At 38.9% G+C, this 22,692-nt stretch overlaps 1 protein-coding gene across 3 annotated transcripts in view; it reads left to right on the top strand.

Moving 5' to 3' along the window:
- The window catches only part of ANKDD1A (ankyrin repeat and death domain containing 1A), a 38,012-nt gene extending 16,844 nt beyond the window's left edge, over positions 1-21,168 (top strand). For all 3 annotated transcript variants that reach the window (XM_075207650.1, XM_075207652.1, XM_075207651.1), the window contains 12 exons: positions 906-1,004; positions 2,645-2,749; positions 10,009-10,107; positions 10,707-10,805; positions 12,997-13,095; positions 14,418-14,516; positions 15,163-15,261; positions 17,637-17,735; positions 17,843-17,938; positions 18,082-18,283; positions 18,642-18,773; positions 19,268-21,168. In XM_075207650.1, the coding sequence (XP_075063751.1) occupies positions 906-1,004; positions 2,645-2,749; positions 10,009-10,107; positions 10,707-10,805; positions 12,997-13,095; positions 14,418-14,516; positions 15,163-15,261; positions 17,637-17,735; positions 17,843-17,938; positions 18,082-18,283; positions 18,642-18,773; positions 19,268-19,329 (1,290 nt within the window). In that variant the 3' untranslated portion in view covers positions 19,330-21,168. The remainder of the gene's footprint in view (positions 1-905; positions 1,005-2,644; positions 2,750-10,008; positions 10,108-10,706; positions 10,806-12,996; positions 13,096-14,417; positions 14,517-15,162; positions 15,262-17,636; positions 17,736-17,842; positions 17,939-18,081; positions 18,284-18,641; positions 18,774-19,267) is intronic.
- Positions 21,169-22,692: the final 1,524 nt, after the last annotated feature.

Raw genomic sequence — 22,692 nt, 5'->3', positions numbered from 1 at the left:
CAGCTCATTTTTCAACCCATCAAGACATTGTCAACTAATTCTGCATGACAGAGACACATTCCCATAAGTATCACGCACTTATACAGTAATGTGTAAATATCATGCAGAATGTATGTTACTCCAAACCCACAAAAAAAGACAAAACCCGTTTGGCTTTGTCTTTAATAAAAGTGCCGTTTTAAAAATGACTTCAAAGCGCCGTGAATCTGCAATTCTATGGAACCGCTGCATAGTAAGTGTACCCTCATTACATCCTCCCATTCCCGGTTACAGGACTTTTTTCGGGCTGCACCCACTCTATGGAACTCTCTCCCTCGCACAATAAGACTCTCCTCTGTTCTACAAACTTTCAAGCGTTCTCTGAAAACCTACCTATTCAGACAAGCTTATAATATTCCTCAACCACCATCTTAACCTCACTACCTTTAGCCTGTTACACAATTTCACACAAGACAACTACCCCCGGACCAACATTGTTGTGTGACGGGATCATTTAGCTTATGAGTCACCCTACCTTTGCAGTCTGGCTGGGCCAAGATGCAAAATGTATACTTAACCTCATGTGTCAATCTCCCATTGTCCCATAGATTGTAAGCTTGCGAGCAGGGCCTTCTCACCTCTTTGTCTGTTTTACCCAGTTTGTTTATTAGTTTATTACGTTTGTCCCCAATTGTAAAGCGCTACGGAATATGTTGGCGCTATATAAATAAATGATGATGATGATGATGATGATGATGATGTACCCCTTAGAGTTCCATGTTTCCCTCGTTGCTGATAGAGTCCATAGCAGCTTCATGATTGGCTGTGGCTAATGTCCCTCCGTTTCCCAGAGACATGTAAAAACATTGACAGCACTGATCTACAAATTCATGTGTTTGATTTGCTCTTTATGATTTTGCCTCTAGTTTGGAATGAATGCGCTATTGCTGGGGGCATGGTTTGGGCACCTTAAGATTGTTCAGATGCTTGTCAATGCTGGAGCCAAAATCAGCTGTGAAAACAAGGTGAGGTTTAATATTTAATCTTTGCAATTTATCTCACATTGCTATCAAGTGACAAGTAGAGGAAGGGTGGAATAATGACATCTGAGGAAGCCAGAATGTGTTATTTATTAAATAAAGCACTTTGTTTTGTTCTCCACAGCTATTTTTAAATGCACTAGTTTTTGATTTATAAATAGACAATGCCCTATCCAACACATTTAACTAGTTGAGAACATTTCATTTAAAGTAAATATATATCTGTAGCTCAAGCTAATGTGTCTTGTGAAACTTTCTTCTACCATATATGTTCCTTCCCTTCACCCCAAATTCCCTTCAATATGTTGGTCAATAGCACAAGCTGGCAGCTTCAATAGTGATTCATTCTGTAATCTTGCTTCTCCTTGGGCTGCAGGGTTGAGCTGTCACTCAAAAGCATTTTTAAGGAGTCCAAACATGAAGCCCCCGTCCTCGCCCCCGCCCAAATAAATAACTAAATAAATAAGGTTGATGTATCAAAGTGCAGACCTGTAGTGCAAATGCTGACATTTTATGGCTATCTTTGCACTAAAAGCACCTATTTTTACAGGTAAGTGCATGGAATTGTGGGTAAACACAATGAGCCTCAGTAATTAAGGCACATATCTACCGATTTTGAGCGTATCGTACGCAAAATCGGCCTGTGCATGCCCACAACCAGCCCATACACCAGAAATCGAAGTCCTGTCTGCTCCATCTTCTTATTCAAAGGACCTTTAATACAGCCGACGATTTTGGGGAGGGGACGGGACTGGGGAGGGCCATAGTCAATTTACATTAGGGGTGTGCCAATCTCGAGCGCACAGCAGATTACGAATCAAGCTCTGGACATCTCTAAGTTACTTGTTTTTCTTCCGTATCTCTTGCACCAGCTCCAGGGCTAGTCCAAGTCCTGAGTCCTAGTTATGGCTTTACCTTATACATGCTATAACATGTGTCTGCAATCAGGAGTAACTGTAAAAATGTCTGTTATGTACAGTGGACATTAAGGACAGCCTAATAAATGTTTTTCCAAGGGAACAAAATACATTTTATTTTAAATTTCCATGCATAATCATAAATAACTATATTATTGACAGGTAATATTAATTGCTTAATATTTTTTTACTGTGCGTTCTTTTCAGATTTTACACTCCACGTAGGTGTTGTACTTGCCCTGTAGTGTCAGGTCTAGTAGAGCAGAATAAGCCCACACCTGTAGTCATCACCACATGTATGCTTAGATCTGTTCCTTGTTGACTTCGGGAGTATGCAGAGCCCAATTATGTGCGGTTTAAAATAAACACACACTGTGCTCAGTATACATGTCTTAATGACTCAGGCTCAATGTCTGTAGAGGTGTGAAAGTTTGCAATTGTTTTTTTCTTTTTTAGCAGTACAGTATGATTTAAATGAGCCTCAATGTTTTAATGCACAACTTTGCTATAGTACTGCTCCATGTATGACAATTGTAACACTACAGTACAGTATAGAGGGTAGTCAATACATCTAATATATATGTACTTTATGGTAGCATTGGGTGTAAAAAGTTGGAAGAAGAATTACATACCAAAAGTTTCAGAGCCCTAGGTACATGTTGATGTGTTATTGTAGCAGAATTCATATATCGTACATTGTATTTCCAGAATGGGCTGAATCTGCTCCACTGTGCGGCACAGAGAGGTCACATCAAGGTCATGGAGTTTATTATGGAGGAATTGGAGCACATCAAGGTAGATAAGGTGGACAAGGTAAATGAGACAGCTTTATTTGTGCATATGTCATGTTATATATCGCCAGTTATGAATGTAATGTTTTCCATGTTTTAGAAGCCTATAAATAAGTAAAGACTTTGCAAATCCTAGTGATTGTCAAACTGTCCATGGCGGCCTATCAACAGTCCAGGATTCAGCAGTATACAGTGTATAGCCCGGTTTGTTAATCTTTAAACCCTTGAGTGTTAGTGGTCCTTGAGAACAAGGTTCAAAGCCGGTCTCCTAGATGGTAACACAGGATAACTGGCCTCACGCAACCTAGATTAGACCAGTAATGAAGGGTGGTAAATCTTGCAGTATAATTGTACAGTGAGATATTGTGTCCCTGGATCGTATCATGTACAGAAATTGTTACCATCTAAAGCTGGGTACACACTACAGAAATTTCGACCAACTTTTTATGCCGAGCGATTTTACATGCGATCGATGGTCCGATCGCTCGGTCCATGGACTGCATACACACTAGCCTTGTTTAGAACGATAAAGGGAAGAGCGGACGTCCCTTTAGCGACTTTTTACAGCCATGTTGTCGTGAGCAATGACTGTAATTTCATACTCACTGTTGTGGATCGGTCGGAAGTTTATACACACTACACAACGGAAACGAGATTGGACCGAAAATATTAAACGGTACGACCAACCAAATGAGGAGAAAATCGTCCATTTGGGCAGACTTTCGACCATCGTGTCACTGTACACACTGACCCGATTTTTGAACGAGTGGTCGTATGTCGGCTGATTCAGCCGATTATTGGTCAAAAACAGTGTAGTGTGTACCCAGCATTAGGCAGGATTCATTTATCTTTTTTTTGCATCACAATTGACACATTTATGTTACTGGGGTAGTAAATATGGATTCCTATTGTCTCTGTCAACCCCTGTGACACTGTAGACATTTTTAAATGTTTTCCAAACTGGGTGATAAAGACTCTTGCCCATTATGCAAAGAAAAATAGATAAAGAGTACTCAATAGAACAAATAACACAAAAGTAAATACAATTTTTTTTCATTTATTGATCAAAATGATCCAGCATTAAATTTCTTTGTCGGAAAAAGTATGTGAACGTATGGATTTTTATAAACAAATTCCCCATAAAGGGCAATGCGCCCACATGCTTAGAGCGAATGCTATATCATTACATTTCACAGTTAAGGTTATTTTTTTGCTTATAAAACAGAAATAATTTTTTGGACCAAAAAAGTCAAATATTTTAGTTTTTTTTATTATTATTATTTTCCTAAATTATGTTTTCATATACCTAACCCGTACAGTCGGAACAGCTTTTTTCTGCTGATGTGTAGTTTCCAAGTTTTGAGATAGGCGGGCACAGAACAACTTGGAACCAATCAGATCATCAAAATGTTGTCAGCAGCACTGATTATATTAGGAGTTACTGTACTGAATTTGTTGGAGGTAGTGATCTGTCCATTCATGTGATTATGTTATTGAGAACAGGACTGCATGTGACACTGGCAATGCCATGGTTTGGGGGTGAATGGAGGAAAGCAGAAAGTCACACACTGAAAGTTAGATAGTGCAAAGAGCTGGGTCCTCCAATAGTACAGAATAGTGATATGAGATTTCTTTCAAACTGTTGTGGGAATTTATGAGGTCAAATGCACCTTTACATGGAACAAAGATCATACATACAAATTGTTGTTTAATTATGCGGGGTTTTTTGTGTTTTCTTTAAATGAGAGAAAGTAAAGCTGTCACATGGCGTTGTTTGGTGACAAGATTCTATCTATCTGTGTCAGGCTGCTATTTTGGAAAAGAGATGGGGAGCAGCTGAGTTTAGGGATATATTGGGTACATTGTGGGCACTACAGTCTGTGGCTGAGTTTATTTTGAATGAGGCAATGTTAAGCTGAGAAGCAGTAACATTTGTTTAGACACTTTGAATGAACAATTGCGAAATATATTCAATTGTGAAATATATGGCTGTCACTCTGTAGTATGCACGACATATGTCCTAAAGTGGACAGCATAGTGAAAAGTTTTGTTATCTGTGATGACTAGTGACGTCAGAGAATTATATCATTCACAGATGTTTATACAAGTATTCTATATTATAAAGGGATTGAAAGAGATAAAAGACAAACAATGGCAACTGTACATAAAAGGTAAACTCCTACAGAAATTAGATAAAATCCAGACTATGCTTATAAATTGATAGCTGAATATTTACATTAGACAAATACAAAATAAAACATTAAAACTATTACTTTAGATAGTCTTGAATATCAACTGAGTCCAGATTATTGAAGTAGGGGGGAAATGGTAGTAAAATGTCATAGGTAATTGTGCACATAATGCACTAAATAAATAAATAACAAACAACAACATCTATAAACATTGTGTTGTAGTTTGTATGCTGTACCTGTCCTACAACACGTCTGTTCCGTGCAGGATTTACAAACGGAGCACTCAGAGGTGAAGAGTTGCGGCACTAATCCTTGCCCACAGTGAATTCACAGGTCTGCCCTTTTGCCTTAAGTCTGTTTTTGCAGGACAAAAAGCATTCCATGAGAATATGACATTCATGAATATGACTTGGCAGTGCCAGGTATGCCCATGAATTAATCCACAGACTGGATAAGAGTTAAGAGTCTTAAATAATATTAGTTGAGGAAGAAGGAGTAACTCATAGGTTAGCGACACTGATCATACAACAAGAACACTGACCATATAACTATGTCACTGAGAGACCTGGCTCCTTGTATCTCAGGCATCCGTAAATTAGATTGAAAGTTCAATTAGGCAGGAAAACTGTGCCTGAACAATGCTGTGTATAGTGCTTTGTAAATATGAATGCACTATAAAAAAAGAAAAATAAAGAATGATTATTTGTTAGGGAGAATATGGAGCTGTACACAGCAGAATGTACACAGCAGAATGTTAGCTGTTGCTATGGCAATGCCTGGATGTTTCTAAGTTAGTATGTTGTGCTAAGAATGGGTTGCAGATTCCTGGTTTGATATGGTCATAAGTAGAGGTGTCTCTTTGATTGTCAGCTTTGCATTACTTATGGGCTACCAGAATTCAGTTATATTCTTCCTGGGGGTGCAGTACCTGAGGCACATTATATTTAACTTTAGGCTACCTTAGGTAGTTTGCTTTTTAAGGTATAATTCTTTAGTTTTGGGTAGAATTAAGGAACCTAAAATAAAATATGAATTATCACTTACAGGAGCTCACTGGATCCTGCAGATCTCCAGTGTGTCTTTATTACACCAACAGGCCTTTTTTCCAGTTGCCAGAGCCACTTTTTACATGATCTTCATAAACAGCATCAGAGTCCTGCCAGTTCCACTGAGCGGAAGTCAATTACATTTTATTTTATGTCACCTAATTCATCCCAAAATTGAATTGTTAGTCTGGATGGAGTACTTAAGGTAAATTTGAGGTAGATGTCCTGATGGACACAGTGTCTGATTCATCAAGGCACATATCTGCTGATTTTGACATATGAGACCCACGCCAGTAAATGCAGCCCTCTCTGCTCCGTCTTTGAACGCAAAAGGACACGTACTACAGCCTGCGAATTTGTGGTGTGAACGGGGCAGGGAGGGGTGTTTTGCCATGGTAAATGCATGGTAAGGGCATGCCAAACTTAAGCGCACGCAGCCACGTCTGAATCCAGCTCTGGCGACCTCAAGGTTACTTGTTTTTCTGCCGTATCTCAGTTCCAGCTAAGGCGCTAGTCTAAGTCCTGATCACTAGTGATGACAGTCTCATATGCTGGCTATAACATTTTGCAAACAAGAGCAACTTTAAAAAGGTATTTTATGTTCAGTAGACATTAACAACACCCTAAGAAATGTATTTGATAGAGAAAATATTTTTTTTACTGTTTTATCATTAATAATTTTATTATTAACTGGTGGCATTAATTCAATTTTTTTTCTGTGTTCTTTTGCAAATTTTTAATCCACATAGGCTTTGGACTGCAGTGTCTTGTGTAGTAAAGCTCAGCAGACCTACACCCGAATTCAGCAGCGCACATATCTTCAGATCTGTACCTTGATGAATTTGGGAGTGCGCAGAATCCATGTACACGTTGCACTTGGTGAATGTTTTGATGAATCAGGCCCAAGGAGTTTTTTTGGACTTTCATTAGAGCAGCATATTATAATATGATAAAACGGTTCATTTGGCTCATTGACAATCAGGAAGGAAACAGTATTTCAATGTGACCTTTAGAATATATTCATGAAACATTGGCTGTGCTTTCCTGTAAATAGTGTTGAATTCCGTTCATAGAAACACTTCTACATTGAAAAGTAAATATTTTACTCTATTAACTTGAACTGGGCAAAAGTTTAAGTGTTAAACAATGGTTGCAGTCACATGTTCTCTGTCAATTCACTAAACAAACAGAACATTATCTATGTACTGTGGAATGTGTGTCAGGAAGAAATAACTATTTAAATGAGTGTCTCGCGTGTGTGTGTGTGTTAGGCAATTTAGACTGTAAGCCCCAATGGGGCAGGGATTGATGTGATTGAGTTCTCTGTACAGCGCTGCGGGAGTAGTGGCGCTATATAAATAAATGGTGATGACGATGATGATGATAGAAAGCAGAATGCCGTGAGCAAAAGATGTTAGCCTGAAGGCTTCTCAGAATTGCCAGCTGATCACTATGATATGTGCTGATTTATTACCAACGGCAGATGTAACAAACCTGGATGGGCCATGTTGCATTCATGGCTCGATTGGTGTTTATCAAATATATGAACTTATCAATATACAATGAGAAAATAAAAAAAAAGTTAGAGAAAGTCAAGGAAATAAATGGAATATAAAAGGAAAATAAATTTCAGAAGACTGAAAGGTTCAGATCTTTGTTTAGACCCTCAGGTGACTTTGTAACTTGAAAAAATCCAATAAGACTCTCTCTGACATAACTGTCTTAGTGGAGAATAATGGTCTGTCTTCTGAATTATATGCTCAGTGCCAATGATCAAAAGGGAACTGAGGTTCTTTGAACATGTGCTATAAAAGTTCCATGATTCACTGCTAGAAGATACCACTGAAGGACATTTCTATGGAGATGGTAAATGTAGTGTTGCAGTTTATGTAGCTCTGACTAGTATGTGATAGACTACTTACGTTTGATATTTATTTGCTAACATTTATTTAGTGCTAGCGTACTCAGTTGTGAGCTTATTACCATATTGTTTACAAGTGAGGCATTTATTGTATTCACTTCTTAAACAACCTTAACTTGGGAGCTACTAACTCTTTGGAAACTACTACAGAAGCTTTTCTAATATTTGTAGATAAAAATCTGTCACACATTGTATCTGTATGTACCCTCAGTCATCCTAAACATTTACAAATAGATCCCCCATGACAAGTATATTTTTCCATTAGAAGCACCTCTGTCTATATTCTTATACCTCCCCCAGTCCACACACACTTGCCTTCGGCCTGCTTTGCTTTACTTCCGTAAGGGGAACAGACTGCCTTGCATACGGCGGGTAAAATAATTCCATTGGTCATTATTTCAATTGACCAAGTGCAGCAAGCTATTCATTCTCATACTCTGATTTGCGTGGTATTGGACAGTAATGCCAGGGTGAGGCTTTCCCATATCAACCAGCCACAAGCAGGAAATAACCTTTACACTAGTAACCAAGGAAAGCTAGTTTCATCCCTACAGCCGTTACAGCTACTCAAAGAGACTGTAGTTGTAGCATTGTATTGATCTGGGCTGACCTCGATGATCTACCTGACTGTTATCAGGAATGTTTTGTCTACTCTGTACACTCTGGACAGACTTGGAATGCAAGTTGTTCCATGTTTAGTCCTTCATGTAATACCCCTAGAGATTACTACCAGTATAGAGCCATTCAGGCATTGCTACAGCCACACGGAAGGACTAATACGTCTCTACGATGTTACAGTCACTGATGGTTGCTTATTGTGCTGGACCATCTACTTTGTTTGTTTGGATTTCAACAAAAATCAATATCACTGTAACATATGTGTAGATCTATAGACCAAACATAAGTTGTATACCCATAGAGGGCCGCAGTTAAAGAGAGGGACGGTAAGACTGTTTAAAGTACAAGTCATGTACATGTGCCTAGTAAACAGTGTTTAGTTAGTGGTGGGCGTGGAAGCGCAAAGTGTGTTTTACAGTGTATAACATATTCCACAGCTGTGTACATGGAAACTGGAATTTCAAGTGATGTAAAACAGTAACATGTAGCATGCCAGAGATAGGAGCCCAGCCTACAGAATGTCTCATTCAACAGAAATGTGTAGATTGATATTTTTTTTTGTATCATCAGAAAAAAAAGTTTGGCAGCATTGTAAAGAGCACCCCAGGACTTTTTACGAATGAAAAGTATAATTTATTTTTGGATATGACTGTAAAACAGATGTTTAAAACAGTACATATGCAAAATAGGCAGACAACACCTCCTAATGTGAAGCAATGCTTAGGTGTAAATAACATCATAAACAGTTATGATGACAGTGACATTTCTGTGTCAATTGAGTGATTAAAAACAAGAGAAGTTATTTTGCTGAATAAAATCATGAAGCTGTTTCTGCATTATGTTATTATGTTATGTGTTTCTGTTCCTGCATTGTTTGCCCAAGATGCCCTGGCATTGCAAGAACCCTGTTCCTTTCTGGAAATAGAGGACAATAAAAGGAAGTTTATTTTACATGTAAAAAATATATCGTACTTGAATGCTGTCATTTTAGGCAGTTAACAGGAAATAGTTTCATTTAACTGCTTAGTGGGTTCACATGTTGGAGAATAAATGAAAGGGGTCATCCACTTTTGGAGAATCCCCCTCTGTATGTCTTTCACCCACCTACAGCTTCATGGTCATGCAGAGGGTGTTAAGTCAATGGACAAATAAACCAGAAGGTGAATGAATGCTACATGAAAAAACAGTCAGTATTTAACTTATGTGCAAAACAGAATGCTAATTTGCACCCCTTGCATTGTAACATGGTTTTGTCCAGCAGACTGAAATAAGAAGTTTCTCAAGTTAAGATCCTTAATGAATCAGTCCCTACATTCTCATGAATATTTGTTAAGTGGTATCATTAGCTCCTAGTGAACTGATAGGCTGCATTCTCCTTATTATTTGTTCATCTCACAAAGTTGCTCTGAGCCTGTTGCAGATCAATCATCTTGTAGTATCCATTATTGTTTGAGAACATTCCGTCAGCAGTGGAAGTTCACTTTTTTTTTTCCTTCTCTTATAGCTCGGAAGGACTGCGTTTCACCTGGCAGCCGAACACGGCAAGATGGAAGTGGTAGAATTCCTGATAGGCTCTGGGTGTCAGCACAGCCTAAAGGACAAGGTACCCTTGGCATAAAAACCCAAACATCAAGTAACTCTTCAGAAATGATATCTAGATATATGACAACCTTACTACTATTGATCGATCCCTTTCTAGAATTTTGTAATGCCCTCTCATTGTGGAGCCGAAGTATTTTCATTCACAACAATGCATAAATCATTGAAAAATATGTTATGTATAAATTATCTTCAAATCAGCATCACCATAAAACAAAATATAGGCATATATATATCTGTATGTAAAATATGTAGGCATCATTGTAAGGAAGATTGTTTGGTTTTATATTGAAATACACAAAATTTGCCTCCTGTCATTTGCTACTTTATTTTACATTTTCCTTCTAAAATAATATGACTTTGATTTATGTCTCTGCTGGGGGCTGACCAGGTGGGCCAATCAGAAGCCTCAATTTCCGTGATTGCGGCTTCTCATTGGTCCCCCTCCCCCCCTTCTATATGTCACACAGATCTGGTTTTCAGACGGGGGCTGTGGAACTAACCACAGAGACTGGGACAAGTTTGCTGTATTCATACCTGTTTGTGAATAATTTAATGGGATATATTAGCAAATTTTTTATGACAGACATCATCGTATTTTAGGAGATCAACACAGCCCTGCACTTGGCAGCTAAGAACGGGCACACAGAAGTGTTACAGAAAATTGTTGAAATTGGTGTGGAGCTGAATGAAAGAAACCTGGTAAGTGGAAACAACTAGTGGAATCTGATCATCAGGAAGTTAAAACTATTTTTTTATTTTCTCCACTTTTAAGAACATGACTCAGGCCTCATTTAAATATGAAATCATTGAGCAGCAGGATACAGGAAACCTCATGTTGCTCTGTTTCTCTTCAGATATATTTAGAGCTGCTCACTTGTACATACAGATGTATTTTTTAAACCATGCAGTAAAAGTGTGTATAGAGCATTGAATATTTGTGTTAACCCATTTAGGATCAATACATGTTTTCGATCCATGCAAGTGGTATAAAGGCAATAGTTTCTCTGTAATGTGGGAATAACAGGGCAGGGTTTAGAGGAACTCCATAGCATTTGCACAAAACTAGCAGTACAATGACACAAAACTGGAAATGCGTTGTGTGTGCATTTGTGCACATCAAGAAATGACATTTAGTGTGTCTGGTGGTGTTTCTAAAGCTCCTTTGGGAATTAATTAATTTGCAATAATCAGCACCATACCTATGATTGTGGGCGCACAGAAAATATTCATTCTAACGCATTTCGCAAAAGGGAAGGATCTTATTGATAGAATATTAATGAAAGTTAAGTGGCACTTGCAACACAAGGGGGTCATAGGCACCATAGAACACATACAAGGTGCTAGTTGGAGGACATGTATAATAACTGCCAATGCAAGGTTTTTAAATAAAAAAATTTAGGGCAGTTTTCTCATTATTTCTCTATTGCACTGTTTCACAATGTTTAAATAGATATCTTGGGCCTGATTTATGTCCAAATGCAGCTTGGATGTAAGTTCCGTGTTTAAAAAGAGCATGCAACTTGTGTGTAGTTCTGCCCACATTCATATCCAAGCGTATCTCAAGATATGTTATGATTTGATTATGGGTGGAAATACGCTCTGTCTAAATAGTACTTAGCATACAGAGACAAGCAAAACAGACTGCAGTGTAACGCACATGAGTATGTACAATAAAACTTTCATTTTAGCATAAATTTAAATAACAACTGGTAATTCTATAATAATTTAAAAAAATTATTGTTTTCAAACCTAATATTTTTTTTTTACATTAATTACATAAATAAAGATGACTTCAATGTGCACAGTACATACAAATTGATTTTTTATTGTATGTACTTTTTAATTCAAAGACTATGCCATTTTGGTCATCACTAGTCGGTATTTACACCTGCCCTGTAGTGGGTGCAAAACATACAGCTGAAAACAAGCCTATGATAAACACAGGACTTGAATGGTGCGTTCCTGTGGGATCATGCCCTTACTTCACATGGTCTACGTTCGTCCCCCCCTTACCTCTCCTGTTCCGCCTCTCAAGTCATAGGGAGTCATACGTGTCAGTTGCATGTGGATATGAATTCGCTGTTTTGCTCTCATTGGTATAATGTCCGTTTCTGGGCGTATGCAGTGTGGAATCACGCCAGATACGCTATGCAAATTGACGTACGTCCAAACATGATTAAGGCCCCTTGTTCTTCTGAGTTATTCAATTGATTTTTCTTTTGGTGACCTATTTAAACTACTTGAAAACTTCCATGAGGTGGCAGTATTCAAATTGCATGACATACCCTTAATTGGTGTGGTCTTCTTCTTCTCAGCCTAGAGGTGAGTAGTGTTCAGCTGCTTGAGTAGGCAACACCTGAAATGGTCCTATGTTTGATGGGAGTGGGGTATCATAAACTTTCATTTCTCTAATACCAGCCCTGCCAGATCAGACATAACCTCTAGTCCACACATCAGTGGGTCCTGGATCAGTGATGGTCTGGCTTCTTTTAGTTTACTATAAAGTGGACCAATCAGATACACACAGTGGGGGCAGCAATTTGGTGGACTGGACTAATATTGATCAGTTTAATAATATGTGTTCCTCATGACTCATGACTGTTTTGCCTCTACCTCTTAGTGACTGTATTAACCTGATTACTCATGAATATATGTGCAGCACAAAAAATCGCTGGTTCCACTTTGTGTAGGTGACAGATCAACTTTAACACTGGTACGGGGGTAAGAACTGTTGTAATGGAATGACATGAGTTCTGTATACAATAAGGGCAGTCGCAGGCTGGAATGTTAGCAGTGTATTAATAGCTATAAGCCATTTCTGAGTGAGGCTCTGCAATATACAGTTTATAAACTCACATCTTAGTAATCCACCTATATTGTGTATCCGCAGGAAGGACTGACAGCTTTGCATCTTGCTACAGAAGGAGGACACATTGACTGTGCTAAAATTCTTCTAGGAGCTGGGTGTGATGTGAATGTGCAAACAGAGGTAACCTATACCTGTTGTGACAGAATGAAGGCAGTGGTTTTCATATGTTATATAAACTATGGACATTAAAGAGAGTTTATGCCAAATACAGCATGTTCCACAAATATATGTGCACTTCAGAGCCACTGCCAGATGTACATTGGGAAAGAGCATGAAATAAAGCCTTGTAACTGCCATCTTGTGGAAGGCGGCTACATTAGATTCAAACCACTTATGTGGAATAAACAAGCTACTGACTTCAGTCAGCAAACTGTGACTGGACACCTAATGTACATAAACAGTATTATAATTGTTAATTTTTTAACATGTACGAGCCACTGCTTAAAGGCAAACAGACGTTAAATGAAAAAAAAAGTGTACAGGGCCTTACCTGAGAGAGCTTATTATCTATAAGCATTTTTATTAGTAAGGTTGTGTACCGTTTAAATTATTGAAATAAATGTATTCAAATGATGGAGTTATCTTTATTGTATTACTATGCTGTTGTTAATTAGCAGCTGTTTGTATTATTAATTAGTTGACTATATTGCCATAGGTCAGAAAGTCTGAGGTAGACCTTTTTTTTTAATTAATGGCGTTGTGCACACCCCCTTCCAAGTTCTTGGAACTTTTCATTTTCTCTCCTAAAATACTGCTCATTTCATCTTCATTTATGTCATAAATTAATCATGAGGGGCACTTGGGCTGTCTATATAGCATGTGTCAGTTTTGTGTGTTCAAGGTATTCATTGCATTGCTAGAAGTGTACCAAGAAATGCAACTGGAAGGTGTAAAATGTGTCCTGTTAAAGTGTAGGACGGCACCTGATCTCTGCCAAATGGTGGAAAAAGACACAGACACAGACACAGAGACACACACACACACACAGACACAAGATCTGCCCACCCCCTGCCAACTTATACCATCCCACAGATGCTACCTACCTGTCCTGCAGTTCCATTCACTTCCTTGTAGAACTCGGTGCAATTGAGGAAAAGTAGATACATGATGTCGCAAAGGAGCATTTGGGCTGTGGGTTTGCACTTTGGTAAATGAGCTTTACTGCTTACATGACGAAAGGGGTTGTTAGTGAAATGTGAAACAAAACACACACACAAATTAAGTTTATATATATATTATATTTACCAAAAATGCACTATCTCCCTGACAAGCAGAAAAGTGGGGGTCCCTCTTTAAGTTAATCCACATTTGCTTATTAGGGGGAGGATGCAACTTGAATAAAAAAAAATAGGTGAAGGTCTTTAATTTAGTAATTAATATCATAGGAAATATTAAAATGTAGAAACAAGCAGCAAAACTAAATAGTCCTCTTTGTTCCACAGAAGGGGATGAATTGCCTTCATTATGCTGCTTTCCATGGACATGAAGAGATTGCCAGGACCCTCATTGATGCAGAAATTAACATCAACGCCGTGAACCATGTAAGTTCGGGTTTCTGGCAGTTTTCTGATATTAATGAATGTCCATTATATGAAGCTGAGAGCAAGTGCCCCGTACTGGATATATAGGAATATATAGATAGTGTGAGCATATGCGTTGTATATATCAGTTTGTTGAGTAGTGTGCTCTGTACAGGATGTATTAGAATGTATAGATTGTGTGAGCGTGTGCTCCTGTACAGGATGTATCAGAATGTATGGATTGTGTGAGCGTGTGCTCTGTACAGGTCAGGATGTATCAAAATGTATAGATTTTGTGAGAATGTGCTCCTGTACAGCATGTATCAGAATGTATAGATTGTGCGAGTGTGTGTTCCTGTACTGAGTGTAGCAGAATGTATAGATTGTGTGAGCATGTGCTCCGTACAGAATGTATAAATTGTGTGAACATGTGCTCCTGTACTGAATGTAGCAGAATGTATAGAGTGTGTGAACTTGTGCTCCATACAGAATATATCAGAATGTATAGATTGTGTCAGTGTGTGCTCCTGTACTGAATGTAGCAGAATGTATAGATTGTGTCAGTGTGTGTTCCTGTACTGAATGTAGCAGAATGTATAGAGTGTGTGAACTTAAGTCAATTTTGAATGTATGAGTCACATGCAATCAATGAATTCTGTTCTTACAGCAAAAGTCATCTGCTCTGCACATCTCAGTTCTACAGAACTTTCCATCCATGGTGAAGCTTTTCATTGAGTGCGAGTGTAACCTGGACATTACTGATCATGTAAGAGTTGAACAACTACTATGTCTTATTAGGGAGTTGCAAAAACAATAGTTATTTAGCAAAGCACATGTTGAGATTACATTATAAGTTTATATACAATCTACATTGTCATGCCTGAATAATAAGGGAAAATAATAATACATAATCATCACTATCAGGTGCCAACTTCTGCTACTCTGCAAACATTATTATTATTAATTTTTAGTCGCCACAGATTCCGTAGCGTCAGGTACAGAAGCAAGTAACAAATAGATGAGGTAATACATATAAGAAGCACAGATGAGTGACTTACATAGAGTGCAGTAAAAGATATGACAGGACGTACGAGGGAGTCAAACAGTAGACAGATGTGAGACAATAGGTAAAGAGGATCCTGCCCGCAAGAGCTTATATTTTAGATGGAGGGGTGGTAAGAGAAAGTAGGACCATCTGGGAAGAGATGGGGATGGCAGACGAGAAAGTGGAGGTGATGGATAGAATGGTTAGGAGGTGATAGGATAGGTGAGCTTGAAAAGTTGAGTTTTTAATGGGCGTTTGAAGGACTGAAGGTTGGGGGGGAGAGTCAAGTGAGACGATATGGAGTTCCAAAGATTAGGGGCAGCACGGTAGAAGTGTTGAAGGTGAGCATGGGAGGAGGTAATGAGAGGTGAATTAAGGCACAGGTCAGAGGCAGAGCGGAGTGGCCGGGTAGGTATGTACCTCGAGACAAGGTCAGAGATGTAAGGGGGAGAAGTGTTGGTAAGGGCTTTGTAAGTGAGGGGAAGGAGCTTGAGCGGAATTCTGAAACGGATAGGGAGCTAATAAAGGGATTTACACTGAGGAGAATCGGAAGAGGTGCAGTGGGAGAAAAAGATGAGTCTAGCCGCAGCATTCTATATGGTTTGAAGGTCAAAAATGTGAGAGTTAGGAAGGCCAGTGAGAAGAAGGTTGCAATAGTCGAGCTGAAAAATGAGTGAATGGACCAGGATTTTAGCTACTCCCTGAGAGAAGAAGGGACGTATTTTCATGACGTTATAGAGGAGGAATTGGCAGGATTTGGTGAGGGACTGGATATAAGGGGTAAAGCTGAGGGCTGAGTCAAGGGTGACTCCAAGGCAGCGGGCTTGGGTGACAGGAGGAAGAGTCATTTTGTCCACCAAGAGGGAGATATTGGAAGGTATAGCAACATTGGCAGGAGGAAAGATGATGAGCTTGAATTTGGAGATATTGAGTTTCAGGAAGCACTATGACTTCCAGGTCGTTAGAGCAGAGAGATAGCTAGATACCTGGGTTAGGAAGGTGGAAGAGAGGTCACGTTAGGCAAGATAGATTTGCATGTCATCAGCATAGAGGTGGTATTGGAGGCAAAATGATTGAATGACTTCACCGAGAGAGGTGTTGTAAAGAGAGAAGAGCAGAGGGCCAATGACAGAGTCTTGTTGGACTCCAATAGAAAGGGAGAAGAGGAGGGAGGAAGAGTTAGAAGCAGACATGCTAAAAGAGCGGCCAGAGAGGTAGGAGGCAAACCAGGAGAGAGCTGTTTCGCAAAAACCCAGGGAGTGAAGGGTGGTGATAAGAGAATGATCGACTGTGTCAAAAGCAGCAGAGAACATTGTACAAACATTGCTCCTTAAAACTACGTGCTTCTGCACTAATCTAGGACATTTTGTGCTTTGTAAATATCTTCCAATAAAAGTGATATTATAAGGATGCAAACTCATATTACAATCCAGTGGACAAACTGACTTATTTGACTTGGTAGAGTTTCCCAATATATGATTTCAACTTGTGATAAGATTCAGTTGACTACAAGTAAATTGAAGCAAATTAAAGCTAATCAATGTTGAAGAGTTGTAACATAGGTTTGTTCAGACTGATATACTTGAGCTGGTCACACATGCTGCAATAGCGATATAACAGCATGTTTCTCACAAACCCACCACAATGCCCCAAAATAATCCAAACAAAATCGATTAGATCTACCTTGGACATGTTGGAAGATGACTTCTACTGGTCTATGTGGGCAACTATCTATCCCAGCGAAGCCAGAATAAAGTTCTGCTCAGCCTATGTACCAAAGTCCAGGTCTAATCTGATTTGGCCATCTACATGTCAGTTTATTGGTATCTGATGCTGGTGTTCACTATTGGGGCTGAATGGCAGGATTGGCATAGTGTAGCTGGCATTATAAAGGAGGGGACACAGGCTAACAGGGTCTAAAGCCAAACAAATCATGAAAAAGATGAGGAACTGAGAAAGAAGAAGTAACATACAGGATATGATATCCAGATAATTCTGAGAGCTAAAGTTCAGTGATTAAAGAGCACAGATTGACTTATACAAAGGTATAGTAAAATCCATCTGACAGGGGTCTAGTGATATGTATATCTTTGCAGAGGATGCAGACCCCTCTCCATATCGCAGCAGAAAATGGGCGGCAAGACATGGCTGAAATGATTCTCATTGCAGGAGTGAATCTGAAGCTACAAGACAAGGTACAACATGAATCGCACTATACTGTTCTCTGGGAGACGTCCTTAGCAGATGAAGATGACTTTTATAAATAGCCGTGGCCCTCTAACAATTGTCTCTCACTTCCCAGCAAGGAAAGTCATCGCTTGATGTGGCTGCTCGTGGGAATCACATCAACTTAGCAGACATGATTATCAAGGCAGATCGGTTCTACAAGTGGGAGAAGGTACAATCTTGGGTGTGGGAGGAAATTGTGTATATGATGTTTCAGAACATTCCCTAAGAGGAAACTGTGAATTTACTTAAACAGTGCGTTTCCCAGCGAGTGTGTTGATCATCTAATCGAATACATTTTCTGAATTCTCACAGGACAACATGAACAGTGACTCAGACTCCTGGGTGGCTAGACATTTGTCATTTAGACAGGACCATCGCTTGGAAACACAGCACATACGCTCAGTCATCTGGAGACTCGCAACTAAATACCTGAAACCCAATGAGTGGAAAAAGCTGGCTCAATACTGGAAGTTCACTGATGCCCATATAAGAGCAATAGAGCAGCAATGGACAGGTACAGCGGGAGGGCATACAGAGTACTTGGCATATTTAGGGCTCCCGGTCCCAAAATATGCAAAACGTGTATACAGAAGAGAATTGTACATGTACACGTAACAAAACATACAATTTAAAACATACAATTGGTCTTTAGAGATTGCAGATTTAAGTTGTTGTTTTTTTTCTGCATTGAAAAACATTATTCATTCCCTATGGTCAATCCTTAAATCATGTTTCCACATGACTATGTTTTGTATATTATAATTACAGCAACATTTCATCTTTGGACATAGATAGGACACTGGACTCTCCTCATTCACCAGAAAAGGTCACGTCAATGACGTATTGTATCGTGTTGTTTTTTATTACACTAGGGAACAAAAGCTACCGAGACCACGGGCACAGGATGCTGCTGATCTGGCTGCACGGAGTGGTGATGGCTGGAGATAACCCAGTAAAAGGATTGTATGAGGGGCTGGTTGGCATTGGGAGGAGAGACCTGGCAGGTTAGTGTCGATTAATACATTTTGGGTACAAACATGAGACAAAATAGAGAAACATGACATGAGGGAAGAGACAAATTGACAAACAGCGATGCACAGTAAAGCGGTAAGGTGGACAAACATAAGAGACTATAGACAGCAGGAGAGATGAGATGCAATAGGGCTGATGTTAGAGATTCCTGGGTGGTGGTAGAGGTGCGATGCTTAGCTGTATGTGCGCACAATACACAACTACAAAATTCATTTACTACTCATCTTTTTGTATAACTGTGTCTTATAATCTACAGTAAATAAGGGAATGACATGACAAGAACAGCAACACTTGTGTTGATATTGTGAGATACATGTATCTGTGTGTGTATAACATATACAAAAACACACGCACATATAGACGAGGGTGTAAAAATGCAAAGATAGTTAAGGGAAATTATTTTGTTGCTGTTGAACAAACCTTTAGAAAGTTTATCTTGCATAACATTTTGCCTCATGTTCCATAGAAAGCATCAGAAAAATGGCAAATGCGGATGATTCTTCCCCAAAGACGTGCGCAGCCATGTAAGCACCAATACAGCAAGATCTTCACCCCGTGGGGACGATACCACTACCTGTTACACGCCTCAGTTACAGACTGAAGTTCAAACTACAGCACTAGTACATCAAGGGCTGATTCTAAATCCAAATGCAATTCCTGCTGTGCCATTTAAAAGAGAAAAAGAAAGAAAAACACCCTTCAAAATAACTACTTAGGGGAGATCGTTCAGACGCATGTGGTTTGCGCCTGTTTTGCCCAATTTAGGGCACTGGTTGGATGTCCGATTTGCGAGAACAGATTTTTTTTTTATTAATACTAATGTACATAATTTGTGGATTCTAAAGCACACTACGGATGCACTCTGAGGGTTAAACATAATGTGACCTTGACCAGGTACATTTTTCTAATTACATTTTGTACGCACAGGGATGGGGTAGATGTTTTTACTTGCAGCAGAATTGTGTGAAAGAGACCAATAGATAATTGCGATTCCTCACGAGTATTTTCCAGGTGCTTGAATCTAACACGCGTTAAGCATTGGGCAAATTGGCCCTCTCCCTTGCCACCGATATTTGTGTACATTTATGATACATTTTAGGGATTTTTGTAAGAAACTCTCTTTTTACCCTTTTGTTAAACTCGAGAAAAACATTTTTGTATATCTGATGTAATTCAGCAGAGTCACGGCATCTTATTCAAAACCACCAGAAAGGAAGACCGCTTCATTTATGTTAAAGGTACTTGGCTTACGCAACATGCTGCACATGGCAATGTTCTACAACATTCCCAAAGGTTGCAAGCAGTTCTCACTAGTCTTTGCACATCATGTTTCTAGATTAAACCTGAACTATGTCATGTTTGTATCACTTCCCGTGCCCCCAAGAAAATTACCCATGTGGATTTAACCCAACTGTAGTTGTGTCTGTCTGGCAAAATCTATTGTAACAAATAAGGAAGGGAGAGTGATAATGAGAGCCCCAATTCAAATACAATGGATGCATCACCAGTAGCTAGGTTAGTTATGACTCAAATATGGATTTATTTCCACCGAAAGGCAACTGAAAACCTAATAGTAAAACAAGTCAAATTATACTTCAGGACAGTGGTTCCCAAACTGTGTCCATGGGGTGCCAGGGCCGTTGGTAAGCAAGGCAGGGGACTACTTGGTAATAATTTTGGCTTAGGGGTGCCTTGAACTGAGAACGTTTGAGATCCACTGCTTTAGGAGGTAAAAAAAACCTGAAACAAGTGAATGTGTATATATTGTATGTATTTAAGATGGCATTTGTTTTATTAACTTATTTTAGGTCTACTATCTTTTCAACATATATGCCAAGTTATAGATAGCTGTATTTTAATGAACAATTCACTTGTGCACCACAATGTTTTCTTGTCTAATTCCAGAGCTGCTAAATCAATTTAATTGAGCACCATTATAAAGTGCAACATGTTCCTCAACAAGCCAGGTACCTCTAACATTGTGATTAAAACCAGTTTCTGAAGCTGTTTGCCTTTTCCTGGTTGTATTACACACTCCAAAAAGTACAGAAATGCCATTATTTTGTAAGAAAACCCACATGTGTAGTGTAACTCTAGTCTTTGTTACTGCAGAACAGGGGTTATAACTGCCTTGACCAACATTCAGCCTTAGGTGTCAGATGTTACTATCACATGGTGCTTTGACAGAGCCTCCTGACTCTGTGCTGATACTATGCAAATACTTCATCAGCAGAGCTCAGTGGAATCTGTAGAAGATTAGCAGCTCCAGAAGAACATGCACTTTTATGTATTCTTGTTATCCTCAGCTCAACAAAATAGATTTTCATTGTAGATTCAAACTTGAGTAAAGTCATTCCTTGAAATATACACCAATATGAAGTGTGTGCGCCTTTATTCTGCAGTGTGGATAATGTTTTAAAGTTCACTTGTCACCTACACCCAGATAAGGCAGCCTTTGTGTTGCCTGAACAGATATTTGAAATAGTAAACTGGATGCCTTCACAGAGTAGAAGTCTGTGCCAGACAGATAACTGCAACTCAACGTAGCTTTGATAATTCATTTTTTTTCTTAAATACTATGACACTAGTATGGAATACATACAAAAAGGTATTTTTATATATAAAAAAAAAAAAGTCTGGATTATTTGTTCAAAAGAATGGTAAGCACAATAGTGGATATTTATTGTTTATCCTGTATGCATCCAGCTGCCCCTCATAACCACACACAGAGCACAAGCTGCACATCTGACACCAACTACTTCCATAAAGTTTATTGAACAATTGCATTATGTTAATGTTGCTTCTACAGACTTTACATGAGTGGCGGCTGGCAGGGTGCCTTATGGGAACCAGCTCATCTGATAATGTCCAGTCTTTTTTTAACCTTTGTCAGACCAAGCTGTCAAGGAGTATGTAGGAAGGGGATTTCTGGTTGTGTAAAGTGCCATCAGGTTAAATAAATCATACCCAAAATGTACAAATGCATGTTTTTCATTGTTTTTTTTCCCCCTCATTTAGGAGCAGCTAACTATACAGACTATGAGTAGTCATATATATTTCCCCATACACCAGATCACACAAATGTACATCTGGAAAATGCAACCTGTTTTGTGAAATAATAATGTATCTATAGATTTCGGATGAAAAGCAGTACATAGATAGAAATTGCATTGTTGCATATTTCATTGCGTCGATTACAATACTCTGCTGTCGATTATCTGAAAAACTGAGCTTCAGTGTAAAGAAGTCACTTGGTCACTGTTATATCTAGTGCCATCTATCCAACTTCCATCCAGAAGTACTGGGGATTCCTGTAATTGAAGAGAAACCTGTCACCTTGCTAGGGTGGACAATATACCAATATTAGAGTAATACCACAATAATAAATATATTCATGACCAATAACAGAGCATGACTATCCCATGTACTGGCAGGAGCAGGTCATTTGTGTTCCTGACAAACATTCTGTGTTTACCACCATATACATTTTTTGGGTGCCAAACAAAGTAAAACCTATATAAATTGTGTAGAACATAGTAGCTGGATATATTCGGACTAGATACAATGCAGCAGGCTGAGGTCAGAATCTTTACCATGTTGCTGTTGAGATGATCTGAAAGTAGAGGACTGTATTTAACTGTGTGTGTATCCAGACTAGCGAGCATGGGGTTATTTCATTTTTCCCCTTATAAACTATACATTAATTATTGCTACTTTGGTGTAAAGGTTCAGGAACAGAGATAGACATTCTGTTGCTGGCCAGCTGTTGACTGGGCATGCTGGGACTTAGTTACACAACAGCTGGAGAGCCACAGGTTGCCTAGATCTCTGCTGTCATTGAATAATGAGCATTATGTACCAGAACCAAACAATGAATAACTGCATGTCAGA

Source organism: Mixophyes fleayi, chromosome 4 (assembly GCF_038048845.1).
Source record: "Mixophyes fleayi isolate aMixFle1 chromosome 4, aMixFle1.hap1, whole genome shotgun sequence".
NCBI lineage: Eukaryota > Metazoa > Chordata > Amphibia > Anura > Limnodynastidae > Mixophyes > Mixophyes fleayi.
Note: the sequence above shows the minus strand (reverse complement) of the source record. Positions and strands in the feature narration are given on the sequence as shown.